This window comes from Chelonoidis abingdonii, chromosome 7, assembly GCF_003597395.2.
Source record: "Chelonoidis abingdonii isolate Lonesome George chromosome 7, CheloAbing_2.0, whole genome shotgun sequence".
In the NCBI taxonomy this organism is placed as follows: domain Eukaryota; kingdom Metazoa; phylum Chordata; order Testudines; family Testudinidae; genus Chelonoidis; species Chelonoidis abingdonii.
The window spans coordinates 20,611,269-20,639,097 of NC_133775.1; the positions used below are offsets into that span (position 1 = coordinate 20,611,269).

The window sequence follows — 27,829 nt, forward strand, 5'->3', positions numbered from 1 at the left end:
CAAAAAAAAAAGGCTTTTTATCCTTGTTTAATTTTCCTTAAAATAGTTTATGCCCTTTTCCATGAGGCCAACACTTGTATTTATCTATCAATCTTAATATTTTCTACCAGGATTAATGGTATTCAGGTTATAAGATGAACTTTCATGCTCAAGCCTTTGAATTAGTACAATCATAAGACAATTTGTATTGTGATTCTGTCCATTTCCCTCCACAAATGTTGAGTGAACTTTTCTGTTCTGACCCAGATTTTTTAAATATGAACAAGCTCTGGTCATAGCATGGCAGCATGATGAGCAAGCAAGAGGATAAGACAAGTTACTGAAGAGAAGCTCATCAATAGCAAATATTGGAACTACTCAGTGGAGGGAGACATTTACCCAAAACAAGGTCCATTGCTGGCAATGGATATGCCAGGGCACTACCACCATAAGATTCAGAATACTTGGGACAGAAACTAGAAGAGACGCCTGAACCTAAATTGATTCTTATGTCTGTTTTCAGGACATTTTAAAAAGAGCATGAAAATAAATCTTTACCTCAGTTAACACCTACTAATATTAGAGAGAGATAACTTCACAGTTTTAGTTCTTGACATAAATGGACTAAAAGAGGCAAATTTACACCTATCAGAACAGCAGATGGACCAACTTTTATGTACAGGCTGTCTTTAAAAGGTGTATTCTATCTGACAAGTTATTCAAGGTATTGCTCTATACTCTGATATGCAAAGAGGCAGACAACTTCTGTGACAATGTCAGGGTAGCAAGACTCAAAATGCTCGACTGGCACAGGAGTAGTCTGGATAAAGAGTTAAGATTCATGGTGGAGAGCACAAATATATAGTTTGGGTGGAAGGGGTTCTATTACAGCAAAAGCTTTTCAATTAAGGTGATTCTGGAAACCAAGCTATTTGCACAGTTGTATTATCAGTTGTATTCCTAATTGACAGATGCCATTATAACCTTCAACACATTCCATGGTGTGGAATGTGCAATCACGAAGGGAGCAAAAGTAATTAATGAAGATTTACCTCTTGGTGCCAGGAACTGGAATACCCCAATGCTAAGCACCTGTGTAAAACATGTTTAGTGTCTGATCCAGAAACAAAAATATGTTACTATCCACTGTTTGGAAAAATTTACTCCTTCACAGAGCCAACTATTTTAAACTGGTAAGTGAGTTCACTACAAGAGTCTAATCCAATGGTATTAACATTTGTTTAAATCAGCACAAGTGTGTATTGGCGTTTTTTGGATAGAAAATAGTTTAGATAAAGAAGGCCAGCTAAACAGCAGAAGTTTCATATCCAAAGGTTGCCAATATTTTTTGCCTGTCCTATATAGCTTTTAAAAAAATAGGGCATTACCATTTGTTTTCTATCTACCTGGTTAAGAAACTATCAATATTTTATAAGCTGCTCTAAGAATAAAACATTAAATAAAACGAGCAACTGGTTTCTAGTCTCCTAACTAATGCTGCAGACAAAAGAAAAAAAACCTAAGAAATCTTGTGTTTTATTAATCATTCTCTCAAGTCCTTTCATATTTGGAAAGTGGTAATGTTCCTGTTCACAGGGATTAAATTAACCTAGAAGGAATTTCTGCAGGCCGTAGCGGGTCTTCTTACAATCACCCCCTGAAAAACATTTGTCTGTCAACGAGTAATCAGAGACCAAAGGGTGAAGAAACGGAGCAAAAATTCAGAACAAAATTTAGAGCAAAAGGTTTTTTGGTTTGTATCCCATGCAGACCACAGATGTCTCCTTTTGAAGGGATTTGTTCTCTGACTTAAGAGTCAAATATTCTCCTCCCAGACCTAGATGGTGTCCTTTGTTTTCCTCTTCAGAACAAGAACTGCAGCTAATGGAACAGTGTGTAAATACATCAGATGGTGATGTATTTATATAAACATATTGCACTGCCAAAATTCCATAGTTCAAATGAAATTTGGATAGACTGCATTAGAAATAGATGATGCTCCCTTTCCCATCTTCCAGCCCATAGAGAACAGAAAGAATTACCTCCGTCTAGGATACTTTCCCAAAGAATAATATTAAGTAGGATAAACAACTTTTACCAATAAAGTATCTAGTTTTTTTGAAAGGAGAAAGGAATAAAAGGTAAAAAGGGTGAGTGAAAGGTGTAATCGTTTTAAAAAAAAACTTTTAGACCAATCATCTGCACACCACTGCTGGATCAATATGCAGGTATTTGACTATAAACCAATGTGCTTTGACTATCTTTCAAGTATTTGATATCAACTTTGTATAAAGATTCTGCATACACAACAAACTACCAAAGACAGATGAAAAATGACTGTTTTTACCAGTCTGAAATTAAGTATTAAAAACTAAAATAAAAAGTATTCCAGAATAGTATTCCACATGGTACTAACAATTTGCCAAATTAAATTCTACATATCCCAACTGACCATGGGTTGATAAAAATCTGCTAAGTAGGTATTAAAGGAAACAGAAAGTGTGCAATATTTAAAAACCAGTTTGTAGTCTGGAGAAAACGTCTAAAATCCCAAATTAAAAAACACAAATGAAGTGAAAGCTTTAACTGGTACACACTGTTCACACCTATATTTCAAGTTTGGAAATGCATATTTTCAAGCAGCAATACAAAAAAAGTATCCATGAAGAATGCATAATCTCTGAAAAAATTATGAAAACATCCCTGTTACCATTACATTTCTAAATACAAAACTGACTACCATATTGTTGCTTCTGTGTAGCGAGAGAAGTTCACTTTCAAAACAGATAAAATTCAGTCTTTAGGTGTGAATGGTATGAATGACAGTCTCATTTTTTAAGTTTCTTAGTTGTTTAGGATCCTTAAGCATGCAAGCCTCGTAGAGGAGGGCCCAGCGAGGGGGCAGAGTTGGCTTATGACATCCAGTTTAAGACAGAGCTGGGAAAGCCTCTGGGTCATCTACATCAGGAGCAGAAGCACTTGACTGAAAGAAAAACATATTATAGAAATTAACTGGAGAACCACAAAGTTTTTAATCTTTACATTTTTCGTCCTTTTTAATGTTATGCATAATGATACACTTGTGTCTAGCAAGCTGGAAGCTTAAAGTTAAGAAAAGTGGCTAAAATGCCAAACAATGGGTTTTCATAGTCTATAAAATAGTCAAAATAAAATTACTGGAGTTTCCTATGATTTTTTGCACAGTAAATCACATTGAGAATTATTCTAAGTACTGTCAGATCTCTCACGCTAACATGTTACCACTGCTACTACTGCTACTCCACTACTCAGTTATCCATTTGGGGGATCTATTACCATGTTCACACCTCACTACAGTTATAGTACATCTCTCTCATGGTGCCATGTGTTTTTCAAAAGGTATAAAACAACTGTGTGTGTGTGAAGTACCTTACATATATGGTTGATCCTATTCTATTAGGAGTACAGCTTTAGACATGAACAAAGTGACAACCTGTGACATGGCCATATATTGACACAAATTCTAAAGCTTGTCATGGCATGAAGGGATGGGTCACAACATTGTTGGTGATTGTATAGTTTTTATTCATAGATGAAAATGTAAATATTTTGTCACTTTAAAATCTAACTATTTATGCCAACACAGAGATATACAATAGAACTGGGGAAAAATAAGTTTCTTGGGAATTCACAGAATTTAAACAAGACTAGTTTTTCAGGAACAGAATTCTGTTAAACTCAAGTCTGAGTTCAAGTGGAAACTTGTGCTAAGATATACTAGAGTTGAAATATACCAAAGAAAAAAAAAAAAAAGAGTCCCTTAAGCACATCTTCAACCATCTTTTATGAAGGTTGCGATGCTGCAACTGAATAAGGATTTAATGACTCAATTAGGAATGAAGAGGCTTCAACCTCAACTCAAATGTTCCAAAAATCCAAACTGCAATTGCAAGCAAGAAGGAATTTCAGAACAAACAGAAAGGGCAAAAATACCAAATATAAGACAGAGGCAAGAAAGCAGTCCCCTATTTTACCCACCCAGCCACCCTCCTTTGCTGGGAGTATGAACATCAGTGGGGCAAGGGACAAGAATCTGCTATACCAGTCTCTAGCCCTCCTGTTTTTCCATTCCATCAAAACTAAAAGATAACCCATAAAAGCCAATCCACGCAGAAACGAATGGTCTCCACAATAGACTAGCCTAATTCAAAGGTAAAAACAAACAAAACACTATCATTGTAAATCACCAACCTGATTGGGTGTGTGGATCACGTCAAACTCTTTCACCAACTGGAAGGAAACACACAAAGTAAACACAAAATAGCTGCAAGATCTGAAAAAGTCTTCAAGAATGTCATCACAAAAACAGTCAAAGAAATTAGATGTTATGCTGGAGTACCAAGTTAGAACAAAAAATACCTGGATTTTGGGAATGCTTCTAAGGAAAGAAAACCCAATTCAACTGCATTTATAGACTCATTTCCCAACTACTAAATCTAAACATCCAAGATGAGCTAATGCAGAAGAGAAAAGAAAACCAAATTTCTGTGAGTGGTGCAAGTGAGCAAGGTATTTTGAATAAGGAGTGATTACAAGCTGGCCTACATTTGAAAAACTGTACTAGTGTTGCAACTAAACAAATTTAAAGGTGCAAACCTCTAGCACAGATGCACTTAAACTGGTTAAATGACCAACTTAACTGGCTTATACTGTATCTATAGTAGGGGTGATCTCCTTTAGGGTTACACTGGTACAGTTCTTCTAATGCAGACAAGCCCTAGGTCTTTGCACTTTCTAGTGAGAGAATTGTTGCAGAAACCAGGAAAATAGAAACTACTAAAGCAGTAATGATGGAAATCAGCCCAGGACAAGGAAAGGTAGAGGGAATAATTAGTATTTTAGATGAAAACATGAAGACTTGGTTTCTACAGTCTGCTAACTTTGCATACTTTTCTAGAGGAATATTTACATCTTCTGGAATATTTCTGAGTCAATGGAAAAAATGCAACCATAAACTGAGTTGTGTGTCAGGGATAATATAGACAATTAGAAATGACAAGGCATTCCTAGGCACCGTGTAACCTTTAATGAAACCTGAAATAATCCCTAGAGAGAGAGAGATACTAACATTTTAGAGTCAATTTTGCCAATAATGAAAACACTGCCAAGTTGCATCCTTAAGTTCTAGAAGAAAACTAGTTTACCTGAAACTTATAGGGATAAACTGCACAATTAGCATGTAAGTACCTAAAAAGTGCTGATTATGTGTTTCCTAGCTGTGATAGGCTCTTTCTCCACTCCAACAGGAGGAAAAAGGATTGACTACTAAAATAATGATCTCTATAAAAAGAATACATATATATCAGATTCCAAGGCCAGAATGGACCACTGATCATATAATCTGGCCTCCCATACAACATAGGCCATAAAACTTCCTAAAAATAATTCCTAGAAAGTATCTTTTAGAAAAACACCCAATCTCGATTTAAAAATTGTCAGTGATGGAAAATTCACCACAACCCTTGGTAAACTGTTGCAGTGGTTAACTACTCATGTTAAAAATAATGGCGTCTCTAAAAATGGCAGAGATTTCTGAAACTTTATGGTTTACTAACCCAATTTGCTGGGAAAGAGACTGTTAGAAAGAAAAATAATTTGTGGATCTAAATAGATTACTTACCTTGTCAGTTCTGCCACGCCCAGGCCTTCCACCACGCCCCCGGCCACCTCTACCACCTCTGCCACCACGTCCGGGGCGACCAAGGTCTCCAAAATTGATCTCCAGTTGTGACGTAATATCATTTGCTGGTTTACGGAAGTGATGATCCATTACAGAGTCTTCAGCATGAGCCTAAAATTAAAATGAAAGCATTCACCACCACTTAAAAAAAATTCCGATTTAAGGCCCTGCTCCTACAATCACTTATCTAGGAGCTTAGCTTTAAGCAAGTACATACATATGCTAGGTTCACAGTCTAAGATCAAAAAAACGGCAGGTTCTTCTCCTTGTGAGAAATAGATCAACTTTGTTTGAATAATACAGAAATTCCACTAACATACAAGCTAGCATACAGCAAAGGAAACATTTACCAAAAGAACTTTAAATGGAACACACTGGGCTATTCCTAGATCTTTCTTGTATTTCATTAAAGGAACAAGAGCTGATTTAGCTTTTCTGAAAACAGAAGTGAAAGATTTTACTTAACATCCATATCTTTCTCACTAAAAACAATAAAAAGGCAACACAACCTCATTTTCTATTGTTCTCTCTTTCCTCTTCCAGGACTCCTACTAGTTCTATATTTCAATTGTTATTCATTCAGTGTCGATAATTTTTGCGTATTTAACATGACTGCTTTTTAACTTTCTCTATTTGCATATCCCTCTGTACTAAAGCCAAGAAAAAAAAGGTTTTATAGTACTTCACCCACCATACCGTTGCCCCAAATGGCCAATGGATTAGATTACACGATATACTGCAACCATGATGGCAGCTAACATACCATGCTTAAAGAAAGAACAAATTAGTATCACAAGCTATAGTGAAAATTACACAAGAGCCCTAACCTTGTGCCATATTAGTGCATACAAAAAAAAAGTCATCTCTGGAGCTAGCTGGCCCTCAAGGTATTCAGTATTTATTGTGCTGAGGAACCCTAAATTCCAGCACCAAAATGTATATTGGCAAGTCAGTAAGGCTGGGGGTGTTAATAATACACACACACCTAATACAATTAATCATTAAAAAACAAAAAGCCAGTGGGAAGTCTAGAAAACTACATCAGCATTACAAAGCCATTTCCGTGCATCTTTTTTGAGCTGGCTTCCTGAAAGTTGCTTACTATAACTGAAAACTTAACCGCCTACCAGAAGAGTGAGTTTTATCAAAAGCTAGCTTATTCAAAAACAAATTTTATCAGAATAAAGAACTATAAATAGCAATTGTCAGTTAGCATCACTTAACATTAAATAATTTAATTTCAAAGAAAACAATCCCCCTTTTTTTGCTGAAGTTAAAATAAATATTTATTGACTTTAGATCAATCATTTCTTACTATGTTTTTTTTTTTTGGGGTGGGGGGGATGATTCAACTATTGCAATAAATACACATTACGGCTTGAACAACCAGAGGCTGCATAACACATCAGAAAGTGAATCTATTTTTAGTAAACTGCGGTAGGACATAAACGCCCCACTGTGAGGATCAAGGAAGGACTCATTCTGCTAGGCTCTATACAAACATATATGAAGATACTGTCCCTGCTCAAAAGCACTTACAATCTAATTTAAGACAAACTAAGAAAAGAGAAAAAAACAGCAGAGAAATGAGGGCAACAGTAATAAGAACATATGAGTACAGTGGCACACTTTATGCATAGCTTGGGATACATCTATGGGTAGTGATCGATCTATCGTGTCTCATCTAGACATGATACATCGATCCCCGAACCCTTCCCGTCGATTCCAGAACTCCACCAGGGCGAGAGGTGGCCATCGATCCCGTGCCATGAGGATGCGAAGTAAGTCAATCTAAGTTACGTCGACTTCAGCTACACTATTCTCGTAGCTGAAGTTGCATATCTTAGATCGATCCCCCCACCCCAGTGTAGACCAAGCCTGAATGTTTCCACCTCATTTTGAAAGGTGTTCTAAGTATGAACAAATATTAGCAATTCTCTCCGGCACTATCTCGCCATTCTCAGCTGATGATTTCCTGTAGGCACCACAGCAGAAGTGGGTCTTGAGGTGGGTTGTGAAAAATAACTTTATGGACTATCTCAGGGAGGTGGCTTCTGTGTATAAGCCATAGTGTGAAAAAGTAAGAGGGACTTATAAAAGAAGCAGACAAGCAGACACTTAGGGAGCAAACATTCTAGTTATGAAACCATCATACATGATACACAGCAAGGCACCAAGCCACCAGGCACGGACAGAAGAGTTATATATCATATTTATATGCTCTATTGTTATTAATTTCCTTGCATATAAATGTTTTCATCTATTGATTAGCTGATTAAGGAGGTCACATCAAAACATACCATACACACTCATTCATAAGCTAAATATTTTTGGTAGAAAGTGATGCATCAAAGAGCGGGGATCAGCTTATAAATGGGTCTACAGCAAAATTTGATGATTTTAAACTCTATAGATGTTCAATTCAATGATTCCAATACACTTTTTTTTTTTTTTTTTAACCTGGAGCATCTGCAGGCATGGAGCCCCTCAGCTCTCATTGGCTGGGAACAGCAAACCGCGGACACTGGGAGCTGAGGCTCCATATCTTTGAACGCTCCAGGTAAACAAAACGTCCAGGCCCACTAGTAGCTTGCCCTAATGGGCCACGAGCCAAAGTTTGCAAACCCCTGAAATATAGTGTCGGCTTATAAAAGGGTCAGACAGTTTTTGCTATTTTTACGTAACCACCTTTTTTTTTTTGGAGGGGGGTGTTGGCTTATAAACGAATGGGATAATGAACAAGTACATACAGTATATATCACTAATTACACCTATAAAGGATCAAGTACCTCATTTGACTCCAGCGGACTTCCCGGCATTTCTGTCATCCCCTTTGTCTGATGCAAGTTGTGTGTCCACACCAAAGATATAAAAACAAAAAGAAGAAATGAGACTCCATTACATACAGAAATACCAGGCACTAAGGTTAAGTGAACCCACTGAATACATACGCCACTGAGTACATGAAACAACAAAAGGCTACACAAGTATCCACAAAGAGGGAAAGGTTGCGAACAACTGCAGATTCATGGAGTGACGTATCTTGATTCAACAGTGGTTAAATTTAAAATACCACAACTGCAACCCCAGCGAGGAAACAAAGATGCAAATTCACATATCAGCCACCACAGTGAGTGGTACAGTACAAGAACCTAAGATGCTGTATTAAAGTATTGCTCATTCGATAAAAAAATATCTACACTGTTTGGATTTGTGTGTCACTGTTCCAACTGTAAGGCTGATACAAAATCTTGTGGTTTTCACAAAGGGTCATACAAAAAAACCCAGAAAAAGTTTACATAGAGGACTTAAAAGTTTTCTGAATTTTCAAAGATATCAGATTTTTTCCAACAAACAATTTAAAGCTTTTTCAGGTACCTCCCATCACACTGTCTCTCTCACTATGAAAATTAGGACAGGCAAGAAAGCTTGGAAGTGTAGCAAACACAATCTGTACAGCAAACATGTATGATATGGACTGATTTGCCAGCAAGCAAGTCTTTCACCAGTAAAACCATTTAAACCTGAAACTTTAAACCCTTTTTACAGTGCAATTTACATTTTGATTTTTCAGCTATGTCCACAGAATTTGCATATTTGACTAAGTAAAACAAATCTGAAGAGAAACATTTGAGATTTATTTTATGTCACACAATCCAATTTCATGAGTACTGGATTTGGATCAAGATTCCCAAAATTCAACAGATCTCATCTTAAATCTAACGAGAGCCACTTTTGAGTGAATTTTACTAGACAACCGTTTTTTTTTTTTTTTTACACTGTTTCATGGAAAATCTGAAAAGGAAAGGATAAAACAGCTAGATAAATGCTTGGCTGTAACTCCTTGAAACAGCAAAAAAGAAAACGGAGGTTGGTATGGGGGGGGCAATTCTTTCACAACTTCAAGGCAGATGGCGAGCACTGGACACTTAAGTTCTCTATCCTTAGAGACTCAGGGTGGCACTTTCCGACCAATTATCTCAAAACGTATTTGAAGAGTTGAAAAGTGTTCCATCATCAAGCCCATTCAATCCCTGATTACTCTACTTAGACTATCAATTGAGGCACACTGCAATCATCTGTATTGTCCACAACAGTCCAGAAGGACCTGGACTGAAACCTCAAATTTGTATACAAGCCAAACCACTATTGGATAGCAACTTTTGATTGCTATCGACCAGAGCAAGGTTTGCATCAGTGGCCTAAATGTGAATTATTCCATATCACATCATCAGATTTCATGTTGATCAGGTGGTATGAACGAAGGAGGAACAGAAATAGCAGGAAATATCGATTTCTGGATTCTGTTTGACCACTTTTGGATTATTGCACTCCTTAATCTGTTGGTAAAGAGCTCATGCAACTGCTATTCTGGACTTCTGTGTTATGAAAAGCTCCCCTTCCATATTTAGCTAATAAAAATTTATCTCCCTTCTTTGAATCAATGACAAATCAATACGGATGGGGACAGATGTCTGCTGAGCTGAAATACTGAGTCTTTATGTAAATTTTTAAAAATTAAAAATTTCAACTCCAGAAAACAAGATAGCAACTAATTAAGATAAAAGATATGGTATGTATGTACCTTTGCATGTGTTCAACAGTATTGACACAGCATTTTATCCTTATTTTATTCTTAGAGGAGACAACAAAATTCAAGTCTCCCTGGCCAGATACCAAACTGATCTGGTTTAGAGAAAAAGGTTCCAGACTGTCTGCACGAATTCAAGAGCTGCTAAACTTCCAAAACCATATTAGATTGATTTTTATTTACCTATATGTTTGTGTGTTAAGGCAATCATCTAATGGCAATTAGAAAATTCTCTCTCTGCCACTAACTCGGAAGGAATTATATGGTCTATATGCCCTGGAAGTCAGTTTTTCCTAGTATAATCTCATCATTCTCCACTTAGCCTTTCTAGCAAGAGCTGGGCCTTATAGAAACAAATTAACCAGGAAATTATTTTTTATTTCTGTTACTGTAGCATTTAGGAGTCCTAGTGATGGATCAGACCCTCAATGTGCTAGGTGGTATATAAACACAGAACAAAAAGACAGTCACTGCCTCATAAAATACGGACTCCCAATGCTGGCATTCCAAAAGGCTTTTCAGAAGAGTGAATTTGTTTATTTCTATACTGTGAGGCAAAATTAAAACTAAAAAATAAAAACCTGTATTTTTTACTGCTGCCATACGCATTCAAGAGTTTTTATTGACAAATTTTAAATACTTTTTAGTTTAAGTAAAATGGCAAGTACTGAGTCCATAACAGCACACAGATCTAAGCACTTATATAGCCACAATCACAGTATTATCCAAGTACTGCCTAGTCTCAGACTGTACTCTGAGACAAGAGGCTAGTATTAGTACTCATTTTAGAGATGCAAACTGGGGCTACAGTGCTCATCTATTCATACATGCAGTTTAAATTCTATGAAAAATAAACTGGGTATGTGTACTTAAGAGTGAGAGATGTAAAAAGTTGAGGGCATCAATTTATCCAATTAGAAAAACTAAGGAGAATAATTACAACTTACTGGGTTAGTGGGAGTCGGTGCAAACTTGGCTTATCACAGACCACGTCACTCATCCTTTTTTGAAGCTAATATTTAAAACAAAGACCAGCTAAAAAGCCCCTGAACGACTGTTTGCAAAGCTGCTTTAAACCACTGGCTAGTCTGCATTAGAAAATGACGCAGTTTAAAGTTTCAGGAGAGGAAGCAAATTCAAAGGAATTTGCATCTGTGAAGCTTCTAACACCAGTGTGTGAGGTCCGATAATCTGCTAGATATTGTGACGAATCACAGTATCCAATCCTCACAACGCAGGATTGTCCAGCTTCTGATTCATAAAATAGTTACTAGAATGAACATTACAGAAAAATAGCAAGTACTCCGTGGTTTCTTTAAATTTAATATTCTTTACAGGCACTCTAGGTAGCACTGCAAAACATCAGGATATCGACATTATAAAATTAGATGTTACATTGGATTTTAAGATGTTTCAGACAGAGTCTATATGTTCAGACACATTTGTACAGGGCCTACTACAATGAGCTTGAATCCTGATTGAGACCTTTGGGAATGACACTAAGAATAAAAAAATTACTGAACATATTATTGATACTCGATCAAAATGCCTTTCAAAGTTTAAATCTATAATTTGTTTAAATGGACTTACATGTTGATACGGTAAGGTTTTATTTTAAATGCTCAAAAAGAACCTCCTCATGAACCTATCAAAACTGCAGTACCTCTCCAGAATTTTAACACTTTACCTTTGTAGCTATAGAGAGATAGCCCAGTAGCTGAAACTGACTGCACTAAACATTGTTTTACTTATGCTGCTTAAAAATGTTAGTAGCTGCTTATTTATGCCACTTAAAAATGTTAGCAGCTGCTTTTAAATAGCAATTTTATTACCATAATCTTTATGTCAAGAAGTAAAATCTGCAAGTCAAACAGTAAATATATTTTAACAGCATGAGATCTAGGCACTTTGGAATACCATTAAGTTTTACTTTACCTCCTCACTCTTTGACTTATGGAGAACAAATCCTTTTTTCCATTGCCCATCAGCACCCTCATTTGGTTTACGGATGTTGAATTCAACTTTTGCACGATCCTTATTCTGAATAGCTTTCCATTCATCCAGGGTCATTTCTTTTGGGCCTTCTTCCTTAACCTCTTCCACCTCATTCTCTCTGAACGAAATTCATTTTTATTATGATCACTTAATTTCTATTCATTAATATTTTAAATAATTATGCATAGCAAATCCAAAAACAGTGCATCAGTATCAGAATATAGGGGAATTCATTATGTCAAAGATTTTGTAGTAGTTATTAGGATACAGCAGAAAACTTTCAGAACTCTGCCTTACAGAAAGGGTATGCTGCTTTTCAAAAGTAAGATGGGATGTCCACCCTAACCAACAATAAAAACTCAGCAACAGCAGAGCAAAGTGCCTCTGAACAACAAAGTATAGCACAGCAAACAGTTTCAAGTTAGTAAGGCCCAATGTATTACTATACCCATTAATTCTATTTTTCACAGCAAATGAGATTTTTACCCTTTTGCCATGGAATCAGTTTTTCAGATGTCCCCTAGCAGATGATGAAAATAAGACTGGGATGGCAAGCATATTAAGAAAGGGACATGATCATATGCTGTTCTTAGTCTTAGCAATTTTTCAAATACGTATTTTAATAAATTTTGTTTCTTCATTCAATTTCTAATCTTAAAATGCACAAAATGGTTTACACCTCCACCAGATCAGTTACAGTCTCACCTGCCTTGAAACAATAATTGTAAACAACTTATGACCCGATTCTTAAGTTTTGCAGTTTCACTCAAAGTGTCTCTGATCTCTTCCAAAAAACAAAAAAAAACAAAAAAACCCACCACACCCCTATTTTGTAACTTAAATAAATACTCAGTCACTGTGCTGAGTAACCGATTGTGCTCTAATTACCCATACTGAGAACACAAATGCTGTACCTATTTCACCTAGTATGTTTATATGGGTCAAATGATACCACTAACATTCAGTACTTACATTTCATTGGACTTCTTGGGAGAATGGTGTACACAGGCATATGTAAGATACTATAAAAGCATCAAGTAAATGAGAAAGTTTCTTGTTATTTAGCAACCTTAATTTTTGGTGTGATAATGGAAAGGGGTTTTTTTATGTTAAACAAAGACTCAGACTTAAGCACTCAGCTGAAACGGTTCAGCTATTTCAGAGAACAAGGTTATGGAAAAATATGTTTGGCCATGTTAAAAAACTGTTTTCAGCTACTCTGCTGAGAAGCTCTACTATTCCATGCTTTGGAGGAAGGATCTGAAATTTGGCAAAGAGGATCACCCAGGTTTCAGGAATGTGCCTTTTGACATCTCTGAAAATTTGCCCACTGTGGAAAGAAAAAAGCCTCCAAAAATATCTCTGTTTTTGCACATGTTCAGCAAAGACTTCTTTACAGTTTGGCACCTAAATTCTCCAAACATTCTGTATGCACTCAGCATGCTCCATTTCCTCAGCACAGCTCCTGAGATCAGACTGCATGTGCCATCCCCAAAGAGTAAGCATGTTGCCTCTAGGGGCACTGGAACTAAAAACAGGAATGTCTGCCTTGCGCCCTCAATACCAACCCCTCCTGGTGCCCACACAGCATGGATGGAAAAGGTAGAAGCTCAAATGCAGGAGGAGGAGAAGGGAAGTGATGCTGGGCAGATAAGAAAATAGCACGGGGAAAATGACTACAGACAAAAAGGAGTAGCGAGGAAGGGGACGGGAGCAGAAGTGGCAGGTAGACATGGGGGGCGGGGGGGAGAATCAACGGCAAAAGGGTCTGTAACCACTAAAGCACATTCTCTTAGGGCATGCTTACATCAACTTAACTATGTAAGCGTACACAGGAAAATGTTCCTCCTGCCATCGTAACTTGCCTGCTACACCAACCTAGTAAAGCCACCTTGACAAGAGGCGTACAGCTTAGGATGACGTAGTTTGAGTCATGTAGTATCTCTACACTGTCTGCCGCAGGGAATGGGGAGCTGAGAGCCCTGGCAGTAGCTGGTCTCCAACTGGGAGCACCATGGGAAGTTGAGAACCTGGGTAGCAGCCAAGCTTCTGGCTTGCAGCTTGGCACCAAGCTGAGAGCCCAGGCTCTCAGTCCCCCATACCGCCCTCTTCAGTCAGTGCAAGCACTCCTAATGAGGACACATACCACACACAGAAGGACATCAGCGTGGACATGAAAAACTGCAGCAATTACTGCAGTGTTGTAAGTTGACTAACGTAGGGTTGACTTAACTTTGTAGTGTAGACGTGCCTTTAGAGAACCTAGAACTGATTTAATTATTCCTGAGTGAACTTTCTGTTACTCTCTAGCAAACAGCTGTAAAATCCACTAGCAAAGTGTCTCCCCATCTCCTTCTAATGACAGGTACACAACCGTCTTCCATTATCAGTTACCCTATTAGCTCAAGCAGCAGAGGGCTACTGTGAATTTAAAGATCCCAACCTGCTGATGACCCATGGGCAGGGTTGTCAATATAGTTCCACATTATTTTTTTCTGTCAAGTTTTAAGCTTAAAAAAAAAACACTTAGGAAACTGCATCCAGAAATCATGTTAAAAGAACATTAACGTGACAAAGTCAAGCACTCGGAAGTTAGGAAATTCCAAAATTAAGTTTGCTTGTACAGCACTAGCCCCTCTTGTGCATATGCATTATGATAATTATTTAATTACATGATCACATATTTTCCCCCTTCTGACCCAGCCTCATTTAACACAAGATGGACAGCACTTGCTGATAGGGAAGATATTCAATATATCTTTATTCTTTATTTTTTAATCAAACTCTGTGCTGAAAACAGTATCATTAATTTCTTCTGGGCCCTTTCTATAGTGCTTATGATAATATATTGCTTTACGAACATGAAAAATTTTATCTTCACAACACTCATGTGAAGTGAGGTAGTATTATATCCATTGAGACAGAGATTAAAGCCAAAATTGTCAGAAATGTAAACTAATCTGGGGCATCATTTTTTTTATTTTAATGTATTACCTCATTTACATTTAGGGCCTGTTTTTTCATATTACTTTGTTTTTTATAGCACTTTATACATTCAAAGAAGAGTCCCCATTTATGACAGTTGTGCTCACAACTGCTGCAACTCAGACCCGGGGGCCTGGTCTACACAGTGGGGAAGGAATGGACATTGATCTAAGATATGCAACTTCAGCTACAAGAATAGCATAGCTGAAGTCAACACATCTTAGACAGAATTAAAATTATTTACTTCGCGACCTCGCGGCACAGGATCTACGGCCGCGGCTCCCCCATCGACTTTGCTTCTGCCTCTCGCACTGCTGGAGTTCAGCAGTCAACGGGAGAGTGATCGGGAAAATCGAATTATCGCATCTACACTATGCGCGACAAATCAATCCCAAACAGATGGATCGCTACGAGCCAGATCGGCGGGTACTGTAGATGTACCCTGGTTATCTCATGGGGTAACCAGAAAATGAGAAACCTAGGACTGCCTATGAAAATTTTTGTTTACATGACTTGCCCAGAATCATATAATTCCCCCTCTGGCAGAGACAGGGATAGAACCCATCTTTTCAGGGCGGCTTTCAACTGTATTAATCACATCCTTTCTCTACCTGCAGTTCCATGCCTCATTCACTGCACATCTTCCAACTTCCACTACAAACAAGGTAGGGGTCCTTACAGACAACTACAAAACCCTGATTCATCCCCCAGAGCACAGTCTGTGCATGAAGCAAGGGTCGTGTGTTCTTGTAATTTCACAAGAGCGCCAAATTAAGGTTTCACAGGCAGCCTTAATTCTGGCGTTTTCTAATTTTGAGGGCTTGATTTTGCAACCTTAATGTTCTTTTAGTGTAGGTTTTTTGGCTGCAATGCATACTGCCTTTGAATCAGACAGCTTTGCACCTCATAAATCAAATACACAAGAGACTAGTCTCTTCCTCTAGCACTGGAAAATTCTCTAGAAATACAAAAAGCTACAGTAAGTCACTGCACTGGCCTTTTCTAACAAATACCAGTAGGTCATGATGTGCGTAAAGAGGGACTTTTAGAAGTTATTAGCGCTCAAACCAGGATTTTCTCAATTCAAGTATATTCCTCCCATTAGTTCATGCTACGCTGAAGTCATCAGTTGTGGCAATCAATTTCTTAATATCATATGGCCATAGTGGTTTCAATACAAGATCAGACGGAGAAAATTTAAATAAAAAGGTCTTTACTTACAACCAAAGGAATAAAACAAAATAAATTAGTGGCAAAGTAGTTTGGATTTGTTTAGTTTTGCCTCCCTCATCTCCATTTCCAACAAGAAGTTTACCAAATACCTCATTCTAAATTTTTAAAAATCTCAGAGAGCTTTCTATAAACCTCTCTCATTAACAAGGGGTAAATAACTTTAATTTGGTATTTTAAAGAACATTTTTAAGTAAAATAATGTTGAAGTGTATGATCATGCTTCCAGAGTGCTGAACAAACCTTTAAAATAAATCTAATGTAAATAAATGACTTCAGTGTAAACTCCAAGATATATATAGCTCTGTACAAACAGAAGCCCTATTTATGTGAGAACACAACATCAGTCCCCACTTATCCACATCATCTCCATTCTCATCCAGACAGTTCTTATGCTCCCACTCAAGCCTGTTTAACCAACCATCTCTTATTTCTTTGCATAATTCCCAGTTTCCATGCTACTTTCTGTGCTGTCTCAGGTGGTGGGGGCAGCCTCCCAACTGAAAATTTCCCTTCTAATCTGTTCCATGAAGCTTATGTAAGCTAACATCCACAGTTAACTTTACTGATCAGTGCCCGAGTTACCTTCTACTTATTTGTCTCAGGATGTCTCTTCTGTTGGCATCCTGCATATTTTACTAATGGAAAGTGTCTACATGCTATTTAAACAGATTACAAATTGCTATTCCAATTTAGGGTGAAATTCTATGTAAACCACCCCAATAGAAACACATCCTAATTCAACAAGAACACTAATAAATGTATTTACTGCTCTCTGAAGATGTACAGTAGTGCGTGAGCTTGCAAACTTACTTTCTTATTTTTTATCCCACCCATCTTTTACCTAAACTTGACCAAATTAAATTTACTAGACTTCTTCCTCCTACTTTAGCATTCTATACTCCACATCTGCTTCAAAGGTACCTAAGCTACTTGATGTTGCAGGGGAAACCTGGTTTTCATTAAATGCAGCTCACCTGAGATTCATACTAGTCTGCTACTCAGATGCATGCTGGAATAGGATATTACTCAAATAACTTCCAGGAGAAGCAAAAATTGTTTGATCAACTCTTAAACATATTTAATATTAGTAATATTAGTCCATTCTGGTTTGAAACGCTTATTTTTAAACACAAGGTTTAATGATGACAAACTGTAAGCTTCTAACATGTCCAGTAAAATATGATTAACATTACAGCTATTGAAATTAGTGGTTTTAGTTTAACATAATTGTTTTCCTATAAAGTATATATTGAATGCGATTCTAGGGAGGCAAATGCAAGACTTCCATGTGACTCACACTGTAAAAATGATTTTCAACATGAACCAGACAAACTGTTTAAACAGCTGTAACAAGTAGTAATGGACTCAGTACCAAAACTCCAATTACATCAATGTAATTATTTTAAATAAATAATTTATCAGTAATATGTTTATCATATTATTGCTCTCAACACTGATTTTTCCAAAACTCTGTTCTGACTTACTAGTTGGGCATTTTGGATGATGTTAAGAGCTACATTTGGGTAAAGAACAAGATGTTAACATTTAAAAGGTATTGCTATTAAAGCCACAAACAGAAGCATGCAGTTTCATTCATCCACTCAACTTCACATCAAGTGTTCTAGACATAATCTGTTTTAAAGAACTTTTCTATATTAACAATTGATTTATCATTTTGGGTAGTGGGAATCTAGTGCATCATATACACAAATCTACAGTTCTGCGGAAAATGTAGTTATCTGTAAACCCTCCCTGTTGGATGGATCCCTACTTCTAACCCTGAGTAAGTCTCCCTTCCACAGCAGATTTTTGTGTTACTGTTTTGTTGCTTTAGGGGCCAAATCTCAAAACACCTGCATGCAGTAAGTGGTTAGACTGAGCCAGAAATCCTTGGAAATGCATCACATACACTCGCCTCAGGCTCTGGACGACCAGTCAAGATGTTCCGCATCCTGAGGACTTCCCCACCATCCCTAGTGCACGGGAAATCTGCTGGAGGATCCACTGACCCCACTTCTGCTCACCTACATACTAGAAGGTGAGGATCTTCACCAAAACAGAGATGCATAGAACCTGAGGCAAACCGCACTCCTGTTGTACCAGAGTCTTCCACAGCCTTACAGGGGCAAAATTTGGCCTTTAATACTCAATCTAGGAACGGACGAGGACAAGGAATGGATCACTTGATGATTACCTGTTCTGTTCATTCCCTCTAGGGCATCTGGCATTGACCACTATCGGAAGACAGGATACTGGGCTAGACAGATCTTTGGTCTGCCTGTTCTTATCTAAATTTCCTCACTGAATAATAAAACTTTGCCCTCCTCTTTATGACTATTCACAAAGTCATTAATGTGAAAACTGACTGGTACTACATCCCTTCTTCGAATTTTTTTTAAACAAATGTATACTTCAAGTTACCCTCTAATTCAGTTGTCATTTCTTATGATATTGTCACATGGAACCGTATCACGTGCCATACTAAAATTGACAAACTACATCTCATTATCTTATCAGAGTTTCACATTATGTTTTCATGAACCCCATGTCCCACTACTGATTATCTTGTTTCCTATAGCCACTTGCTTTTATTCAACCAACCCAACAGGTGTTAAAAATCACTGATTTCCAATTCTCTGGTTCCCTCTCTCTTTGAGGGTCAAGTTAAATTAAATTAAAAGTAGTCACACATACACACAGCAACAGAACTGGGGAGACATGCAGTATTTTCAGAAGTCTGGCCATCATCAATATAACTATTTTGGAAACCCAAAAGTAAAAAGAAGTGCTGCCTACCAACTCTCTCTTTCTGTGTAGTTACTCTGCTCAGATGTGGCTGGGTAGCTTTCAAGTTTGTTTGTTTTGATTTGAAGATCTTATTTTGGAAGAATATTAAAACTATAATTTAACAGATTACTAGCAAAATAAATCTGAAGGCGGCTTAATAGTTGATGAACCAACAACATGTAAACATCTAGACATAAAGGTAGTTTAGAACATGCCCCTTTTCTCCCCAGTCTTTTAACAGTACTGTGACCATTTACATATCTGTGGAAGAAATGCCAATGGCACCATGGCCAAAGAACCCAAGAAACTAAAAAGTAAAATAGCTAAAAGATGGTACATGAAGAACTGAATTGAAGAAAGTTGTAAAAAGAATAGTACTCACTTATTCTCAGAATCAGCAGGTGGGTGTTCCTCTCCTTCTGGTGTTTCCTCGGTCACGTTCGACTGATCCAAATCACTGCAATTAAGAGATTTTTCTTCAAACCAGCACCTAACAGTTTAAAACTAGTAAGATGTTACCGAATCTCTAACTCAGACTCAACAGTCATGAGTACAGCTACATTTTAGTCACGGGTATTTTTAATAAGCCATGGACAGGTCACGCACAGTAAACAAAAATTCACGGCCTGTCACCTGTCCATGACTTTTACTATATACCCCTGACTAAAACTTGGGGAGAGCTGGAGAGGTGCAACTCGAGAGGGCAGCATTGGGGGGCTGGCTCCCTACCCTGCTCTGGAAAGCAGGGACCCTAGCTTCTAGCATCACCTGCTGCCTCCACTCCGCCTCAAGCCCTGATTCTACAGATCCCATTGGCTGGGAATTATGACCAATGGAAGCTGCAGGGGCAGTGCCTGCAGGAGTTGAGGGAAAGGAGTTGCTGTCGCCCTTCCAGGGAGCGCTCCCTGACCCCCTGACAGGTAAGCAACCCCCAACCCCTTCCCCAGCCCTGAAACCCCCACACAACCAAACTCCTGCTGCTCAGGAAGGGGGGGGGGGGGGGGGCAAGACTGCCCCAGCAGCAGCTGGTGCAGCTGGCCCAGAGGCTGCCCGAGAAGTCACGGAGATCATGGAATCCATGTCAAACACAGAGCCTTAGTCATGAAGTTGAGTTTTTCTCACTATTTCATGAAAAACATGGGTCTCTTTATAGATTTAAGAAGGCCAATTGCTGCAATTTTCTGGGCAGTTTTCCCAAGTCTTATATTGCTCTTAGTATCAATCCCCAATTCTTCAAGTATCCTGCCTCTTCCTCAAATGTAAAACTGATCCAGGCAGAAAACAAAGGATTAGAAAGACAATGAAGCCCTTGAAAAAGTGTAGATGTAAAATGATGCAAAGTGACAATCACTGCTTTTCAAAGAGTGGAAAAGAAAAACATCAGTTTAAACTTAGAGTCCAAAGTCCAAGTAACCCCAAATGTTACCAGCAAGTTATTAGGTAACTTTTTGCTTGTCAAGTATTAATAAGGTTTCAAAACCCATTTTAAGAAAATAAACTACTGCTGTTTCCACTAACACTGGAGACTTAAAAAACTCCCACCAAAAAAAATACAAATTCCAGAGAGGAAACTACTTTTTTTATATATATATTTTATAAATAGTGGAAACTGGGGGACCTGTTTACATTTTTCTAACTTAAAATTTTAAAAAAGTTTCAAAAAATTACGGATTACTAACGTTAGCTCATCTTTGACAGTTCCCCAGTTGTGTGATCCGCTGCCACCACGTTTATCCTCATGCTTTAGGCCACTGAAATGGGAATGTGAGAGAGAACTAACAAAACTGAGTTAACATAATAGTGTCTTCACACAGAAATTCAAAGGCATATGAAGAATTGTATTCTATTAAAGGCTAGTGAAAAACACAAGAAGAAGAGTTTACATTTAAGACTTACGATCTATCACTTCCACTATGCCTGTCAAATTCACGCTTGCCACGGGAGTCAAAGCCATCTCCTCTGCCCATTCCACGTCCACGACCACCACGTCCACCTCTTCCACCTGGACCACCACGACCACGCACAAGTCGGTCAATAATGGGTCTATTATAGAACAGAGGCCATTAAATATTGTATTTCCAAAATGTAAAGCACAGCTCATAGAGCCTTTCAATATATTTGTTTTTAAACTCTATGCTGTATACCGTTAGTCGAATATAAACATCCATTTAGGAATACTACCATCTAATTACAATATGAAAAAATAGCACTTTAAATGCAGCCCAACTTCTAAAATCTTGAAACAATGCTTTAAAAAGTCAACTGCATACCTTATCTCATCTCATAATCAACCATATTTTTGCAAGCAATACGATAAATATCACAAGAACCACATTTTCTCTTTAATAATGGCCGTTCTCCCCCAGCTTATTTATTTAAAAAGTAATGATGTTTTCATTAGAGTACAATTGCTTAAAAATTATAATACCTGGTGGCACTATATTTAAAACACAATTCTGGAATTCACATAACTTCGGCCTTGTCTACACACAAGTTGCATTGGTCTAACTAAAATCAGTTTGAAAACCTCTAAACTGACAGAATTCTCTGTATGGACATACTTATACCGGCTTAAAACTTGATCTATAGGTTTAGCTTTTGACTGTAAATTGACATAAGCTAAACTGATTTAGACCTATAGTAGTGTCCGGACAGAGTTCTGCACAAGCTCAAAAAAACAATACCTTTGGTTAAAATCAGTTCAACTGTGTCTTTAGACTACACCTTGGGACCACAGTAATCTGGATCAAGTATATAAAGAAAGTCATGCAATAACGATAAAGATCGTTATTCTACTTTGCATGATTACAAATCTTTTCTGATGAAGTTAACAAAATTAAGATACCAATATTCTGATCCAACCTGCTCAAAGATTTTATTAATTTTGTACACCAGTAGAGGGAAATAAGAGTACTGACCCAAATCACCACAAAGATTGTTTGCAAGATGAAAAAGCCTTACTTATCCACAGAAAATTCCCCTCCTTCACCCTTCTCTTCAGTAGGTTTATCGAATCGGCGTTCACGAGGTGGTCGTCTCTCCTGTCTCCTCTCAATAGGTTTGCCTTCACCCTGAGGCTGCTGCTGATCAGGCCGTCTGCCAATTCGTCTTATACCTAAAACAGACAACCTGCATCAAATTATTGAGCAACCAAGAAATTGTGACTCTACTAGCACAAAAGCAAAACACAATACAGAACTGACATTCAGGTTTTACTTCGTCTCCTGATGGCCAGGGGTTCGGGAGGATTTCCTTTTATAAGTAATGTTTGGTCCTTTTACTACCACAATGTAGCAGCTTGTGGCTTTTTTTTTTTTTTTATTGGCTCCTGGCGGGGGGGGGGAGGGGTCAAGAGAGTCACAGGTGCACAGCAGTGCCACCAGTCCCAGACTGCATGACGAGGAGATCTAGTCACATAGAAGTTGGGGTTCTTAGGGATTGGTTCATTTTGGCCTTGTTTTCAAATGGGATTAGCCTGATTTTTGCCTTACTGTGAAGTCAGGGTGCTTATTTACCACGTGAAAGTTGGCAACCGTGCTTTAGATGTGTCACTGCTTTGGAGCACATTAGAGAAAGTAAGTTAGCATCTGCATCAGATGCACTAGAGCTCTGCTCTGAGGTGTGGATGGATGAAAGTGCCTTTACATCATCTTTCTGCTCCATCCTTACTCATCCTAGGACTGGTAAAGTGGCTGGGGATTGCCAGAATCCCACGAGCTCTAACCAAGCATCCTCCTATCCCAGATATTATTGTTTGTTATTTGTATTACTGTGCTGTGTAAGCATCCTACTCACAGACAGAGACTCCACAGTGATATACAATGGACATACTTTTCCCTTTGCCTACCAAATGGTGTAGAACCAGCTATTCTGGCTCTGTGACAGCGAAGGATTCACCCAAACCATCATAAGCTTTAGGAACACTTTGTGCCACCAGCATAAGTTATTTTCTCCCTGCAGGAGTTCACTTTCCCCACTCCCATTTGCAGGTCACTTTTAAAGGGCCATTACCAGTTTTTCACTGTGGGATGTCTGGAGGACTTTAAATGGACAATTGAATGCTACTGTTCTTTCAGAAAAAGTTTGCTTACTGCTCTTTAGAATGAAAACACTCAGTTCACCAGAACAAATTTGTTATAAGCTTGTTTCCCACTCTGCCATTATCTTCCGTAACAAGCCAAATCATTTCAAAGCAACAGAAACAGCTTGATTTCTATGTTTCTCTTCTGAACACATTCTAGTTAGAGAATTTTAGATATTTCATTTCCCCATTTTACGCTACTAAGGTTATTTTCATGAAAAAAGAACCTTTGTTTATTGGTATTACTATCCTCCTGCTTTTCGCTCCTTATGTGGAACTAAGTTAACTGATATCTTTAAAACTATATTATGTCATAAAGATCATTATGACTTCATAAGTTATGATCAGAAGGGGCAAAAGAACGCAAGGAAAAGGCAACCCTGCTTCTACGCAAATCTCTTTTGTATTGCGAAGTTCAGAATGCTAAAAATATACAGAGGCTGGTTTAAAAAAAAACAACACATTTCCATGAGACATCAGCTGCTTTAACATAAAATCAAAACAAGCAGGAAAATAATGTATATCAACACTAGAAAAAAGCAACACAACCACTGAAACCAGTAAAAAAAAATATATAGATAAAAAAATATGATTCAGCTTTGAATACAACAGCCATATTCCCCATGAACCTACTGTTTTGTAGGCTCTTATTCATAAGAGTCAAACCATGCTGTCTTTGATCCCAAATTTAAAACTGCCAAATTTCACACTCTATTATAAGCCAACTGAACAACCGCCTGCAGAAAAAGCAATGCTATATTTGGGTGGAGCGATAAGAATTACCACATTTGTAATGATATCCAAGACAAACACACGCAAATGACTTCCTTACCCTACAAACATGTTTTCAAGTCCCTAAACTCTTGCTAAATAAACCTTTTCCATATGAAAAGATGGAAGTTAAACTCACTGAGATTTACTTTAATAAAACTCTTTGGAAGGAAGTATTATCCCAATTTTACAGATGCACAGGTGAGGCAAAGAGAAATTAAGTGACTGGTCTCAGGCCATACAAGACATATGTTGCAGAACCTGGAACTGAACTTAGATCTCAAAAGTCCAAGTCAAGTGCTTTCAGCTCCAAAATCCTAATTTCTAGCAGCCTTTTTTATGAGTTCCTGAAGGTGCAGTTCAACAGCGCTTATATTTTGAGACTAATATATTAGAGAGGTTTAGACAATGTTATGACTATTTGTGACTGACGTTTGTATTTACACATGTACCAATATACAAATTTATCCTAGCATATAAAATTAAGAATGTTATTAGAAGTGAAATAAAACATTGTGTTCTAAAGAAAATCAGGAATGCTTACAAACTTATGAGTGAATTTTTCCTTAATATGCCAAGTTTAAAACCCCCTCTACCTTTATTATTCCACAGAATGGACTTGCCCGTTGGTCAGGAAGAAACAAAAAAGTCAGGCCCTTATAATATGACAGTAGTCTTAAGGGTCAAAATCTTATTGTTCTGTAGCTTTAATGTATTACCCACATTTAAAAATCTATTTCATGAGGGAAGACAGAGCAAATTTATGATAGCTGGTCTTTCAAAAAAGCCACCAGGTTAGTAACTGTCAGTTGGTATTTTCTGAACCTGTTATTCCACTGCTCAGAAAAAAATCCAACTACCAGACTTTGATGTGCAAGATGTCCATAGGCCCAGAAAACAAATTTATTTTTATTTCCTATTTTTCCTTCACAAAAGATGCTTGACTTAGTATTTCCTTGGTTAAAGTGACATTTTGTTAAAGCTATTCTGGCTCTTACCAAAAGTTAAAAAAAAAAAGCACCCGGAGACACTATTTGCAATATACTTTTTCTTAAAGAAATGCAATGTGTTAATCTTTAGAACTGTAATTATTTCTAATCTTCTGGGGAGTAAGATTTTTAAGATCTCCTTTAGTTTTGGTTAAGTCGTAATTATCTTACAAGTTTGCCAAATAGCTCTTTATCCAAGTATTACCAAGCACTTTCACTGCACTCAAAAATTATATGATGAGCATTACATATTTAGGCCACGATCTTTAAATCATGTATGTGCTGAAGTTTATGCACATAAATAGCCCTCTATCACTGTCCTGCTAGGGTACCTTTGGCAAATATCTTCCCTCCCTATGCCTCAGTTCTGACATCTGTAAAACAGGGAAAATGATTTACATGCCAATGAACTATTCACACAAAATTAAATATTTTTTTTTTGCAGGATCAACCCATAAAAAAATAAATCAAAAGACATTAATTTTAATGTCACTATATTTTTGTATTCCTTCACCAGTTCATAAGAAAAATTAAACTTTATTATAGTCCACAAAAATATTTACCATACACTCAAATAAATTTAACTTCAGCAATAACGCTTCTGAAAGACAATGTACTTTTATTACTAATCTCAAGCCAAATTCAAATGATTCTTTAAAAAACCAAAATAGTATTTCAGAATGAATCTGAAAGGCTATAAACTAATACTGAAAGAACCCAGAAAAAGAGTATTAAATTTACTATTAAACGGGACATGTCCTTAAAGATGCAATTTAGGCTTAACAGATGATTATTAATCAGTCTCTAATTCGTATTCCCAAATGATTCCTTACTCACACCTCTCTTGCCAGTTCGGTGAGTACTCCACTTCAACAAAGAAAATTTTACCACAACTGGGTCCAAACATACAAAAATAAAGACATCAGATACACCACAAATCAAACGGCTCCATTTTGAGCTTCCCAGTCAGTGGAAGGCGGCGGCAGATAGCTTCGGCTACTGCGTTAAGGGAAGGGGATCGACAACATCCTGAAAATGCACGTGGCTCAGGTATAATTAGCTCAGCTTCACTAACACTAGCGCGCGGCTACGATGCTTTGAAAAGTGATGCAACTCCCTTTGGAAAAAACAGACTCGGCTGATAACGTTCCGTCCCAACACTTTAAGCGTGCCGGGCCTCCCCGACACGCGGCTGCCATCCCACCCAGACCCTTATCGTTAACAGGGACATCCAGCCTTCAAACATCTGCGGTGCAATGCTCCGGGGCCACAAGTACTCGGTGACACACAAGCAACAGCCGGTCTCTCTCTTTCCTAGCCCTGCATAGGTGGGTCACCCCAAGCCTCCTCCATCCATCCCCAGCAATTAACTGTTAAAACGCCTTCAGCCCACCTTCTCATCCCCACTTAGACGCAGCCTCCTCCTTCCCAACAAACATGTGCGACAGGCCTCATTCCCCCCACGTGGGTAGAGAAGCAGCGGCCACAACCTGCAACTACCCCACCCTGCCACCCCACGGAACAGGTGGTGTCTCGTTGGGGATCTAACAGGGGCTGGCACACCTGGGGCTTTAGTGACTCCAAAGTTCAGCACAAGCAGCCAGGCCGTGTGTGTTGGGGGGGGTGGGGGGTGACGGGCTGTCACCCAGTGGCGGCAGCTCTCCCTCACTGGGGGTGTGTGTGTGCACCGCTTGTAGCGGCACATCTGCAGGCCCAAGGGGGGGTTAAAGACTCTGAACCCCGCACCGGGGGGTACAGCCTCCCTCCCCACTCCAACGCAGGGAGAACTACCGCATGTCTCGCGCCTGAAACTCCCCCCGCGGCGGTCCCGCCGCCCTGGCGTATTTGGGCGCGGGCCGCGCGGGCCGCCTCCCCGACCGCCGTCCCGGCTCACCTTCCTTCCTCAGCGGCGCGGCGGGCTGTCCGCTGCCCTCCTCCCTGCGGTCGCCGGCGCCCCCGGGCGAGGCAGCGAAGGGGGGCAGCGGGTTCTTGCGCTCTTTCTGTGACTCCCTGCGCAGCTGCTTCGCCGCGCTGCTGCTGCCGCCGCTGCCTCCCCCAGCCTGGCCCGAGCCCCCGCTGCCGACCCCGCCAGAGGAGTTGGCCTGGGCCGCCTGCCCGCTGCGGGCCCCGCCGCCGCCGCCCCCTTGGCTCCCGCCACCGCCGCTCTCCTTCCTCCGGCTCTCGGCCGCCCGCAGCACCTCGAAAGGGTCCGACTCGTCGTCAAAGAGCTGGTCAAACCGGTTGGTGACGACGCAGCCGAACCCTTCTTGCAGGTGTCCGGGCATGATGGGCCCCTCTCGGCGGGATCCTCCTCCGATGCTGCCCAGGCCCCAGCCCCCTGCTCGCGATACCACACAAGATGGCCGGCCCCAAAGAGACCCGCTTCTCTTCCGGCGCCAGGAACAGCCGGGATTTGCCGCGCGCAAAGCATAGCGGGAGCTGGAGGCGGCCGACCGCAACAGTGGCTCGAGCGCGTGGCGGGGCGGGACTACAATTCCCAGTATGCAGCGCAGGCCCCGCGTGCGTTGGGGGGCCTAAGTGCGGGTGTTGTGAGGGGTGATGAACGCGCGCTGGTGTGTGGCGAAAGGAGGCCTGCGCAGAGCTGGAGTGGGGGCTCGGCCGGACACCTGTGTCGCGCAGGCCCAGACCCAGCCTCCCCCCGCCCCCGCTGCAACGGCTCCCCAACAGGGCCACCCACG

The 27,829-nt window shown here is 39.2% G+C and overlaps 1 protein-coding gene across 2 annotated transcripts; it reads right to left on the reverse strand.

Annotated features, from left to right (window-relative positions):
• Window positions 1-27,498, reverse strand: SERBP1 (SERPINE1 mRNA binding protein 1). 2 transcript variants are annotated; one of them, XM_032771905.2, is made up of 10 exons: window positions 27,025-27,498; window positions 22,251-22,404; window positions 21,186-21,332; window positions 20,969-21,040; window positions 19,672-19,746; window positions 12,225-12,402; window positions 8,488-8,535; window positions 5,639-5,809; window positions 4,210-4,248; window positions 1-2,962 (listed from the first exon to the last, which is right to left on the reverse strand). In XM_032771905.2, exons 1-10 carry the CDS (start codon window positions 27,413-27,415, stop codon window positions 2,906-2,908), a joined length of 1,332 nt encoding a protein of 443 aa, XP_032627796.2. In that variant the 5' UTR covers window positions 27,416-27,498; the 3' UTR covers window positions 1-2,905. The 2 variants fall into 2 exon arrangements, with proteins under 2 accessions (XP_032627796.2, XP_074923795.1); XM_075067694.1 differs by having other exon boundaries at window positions 20,969-21,064.
• Between the last annotated feature and the right edge of the window lie 331 nt (window positions 27,499-27,829).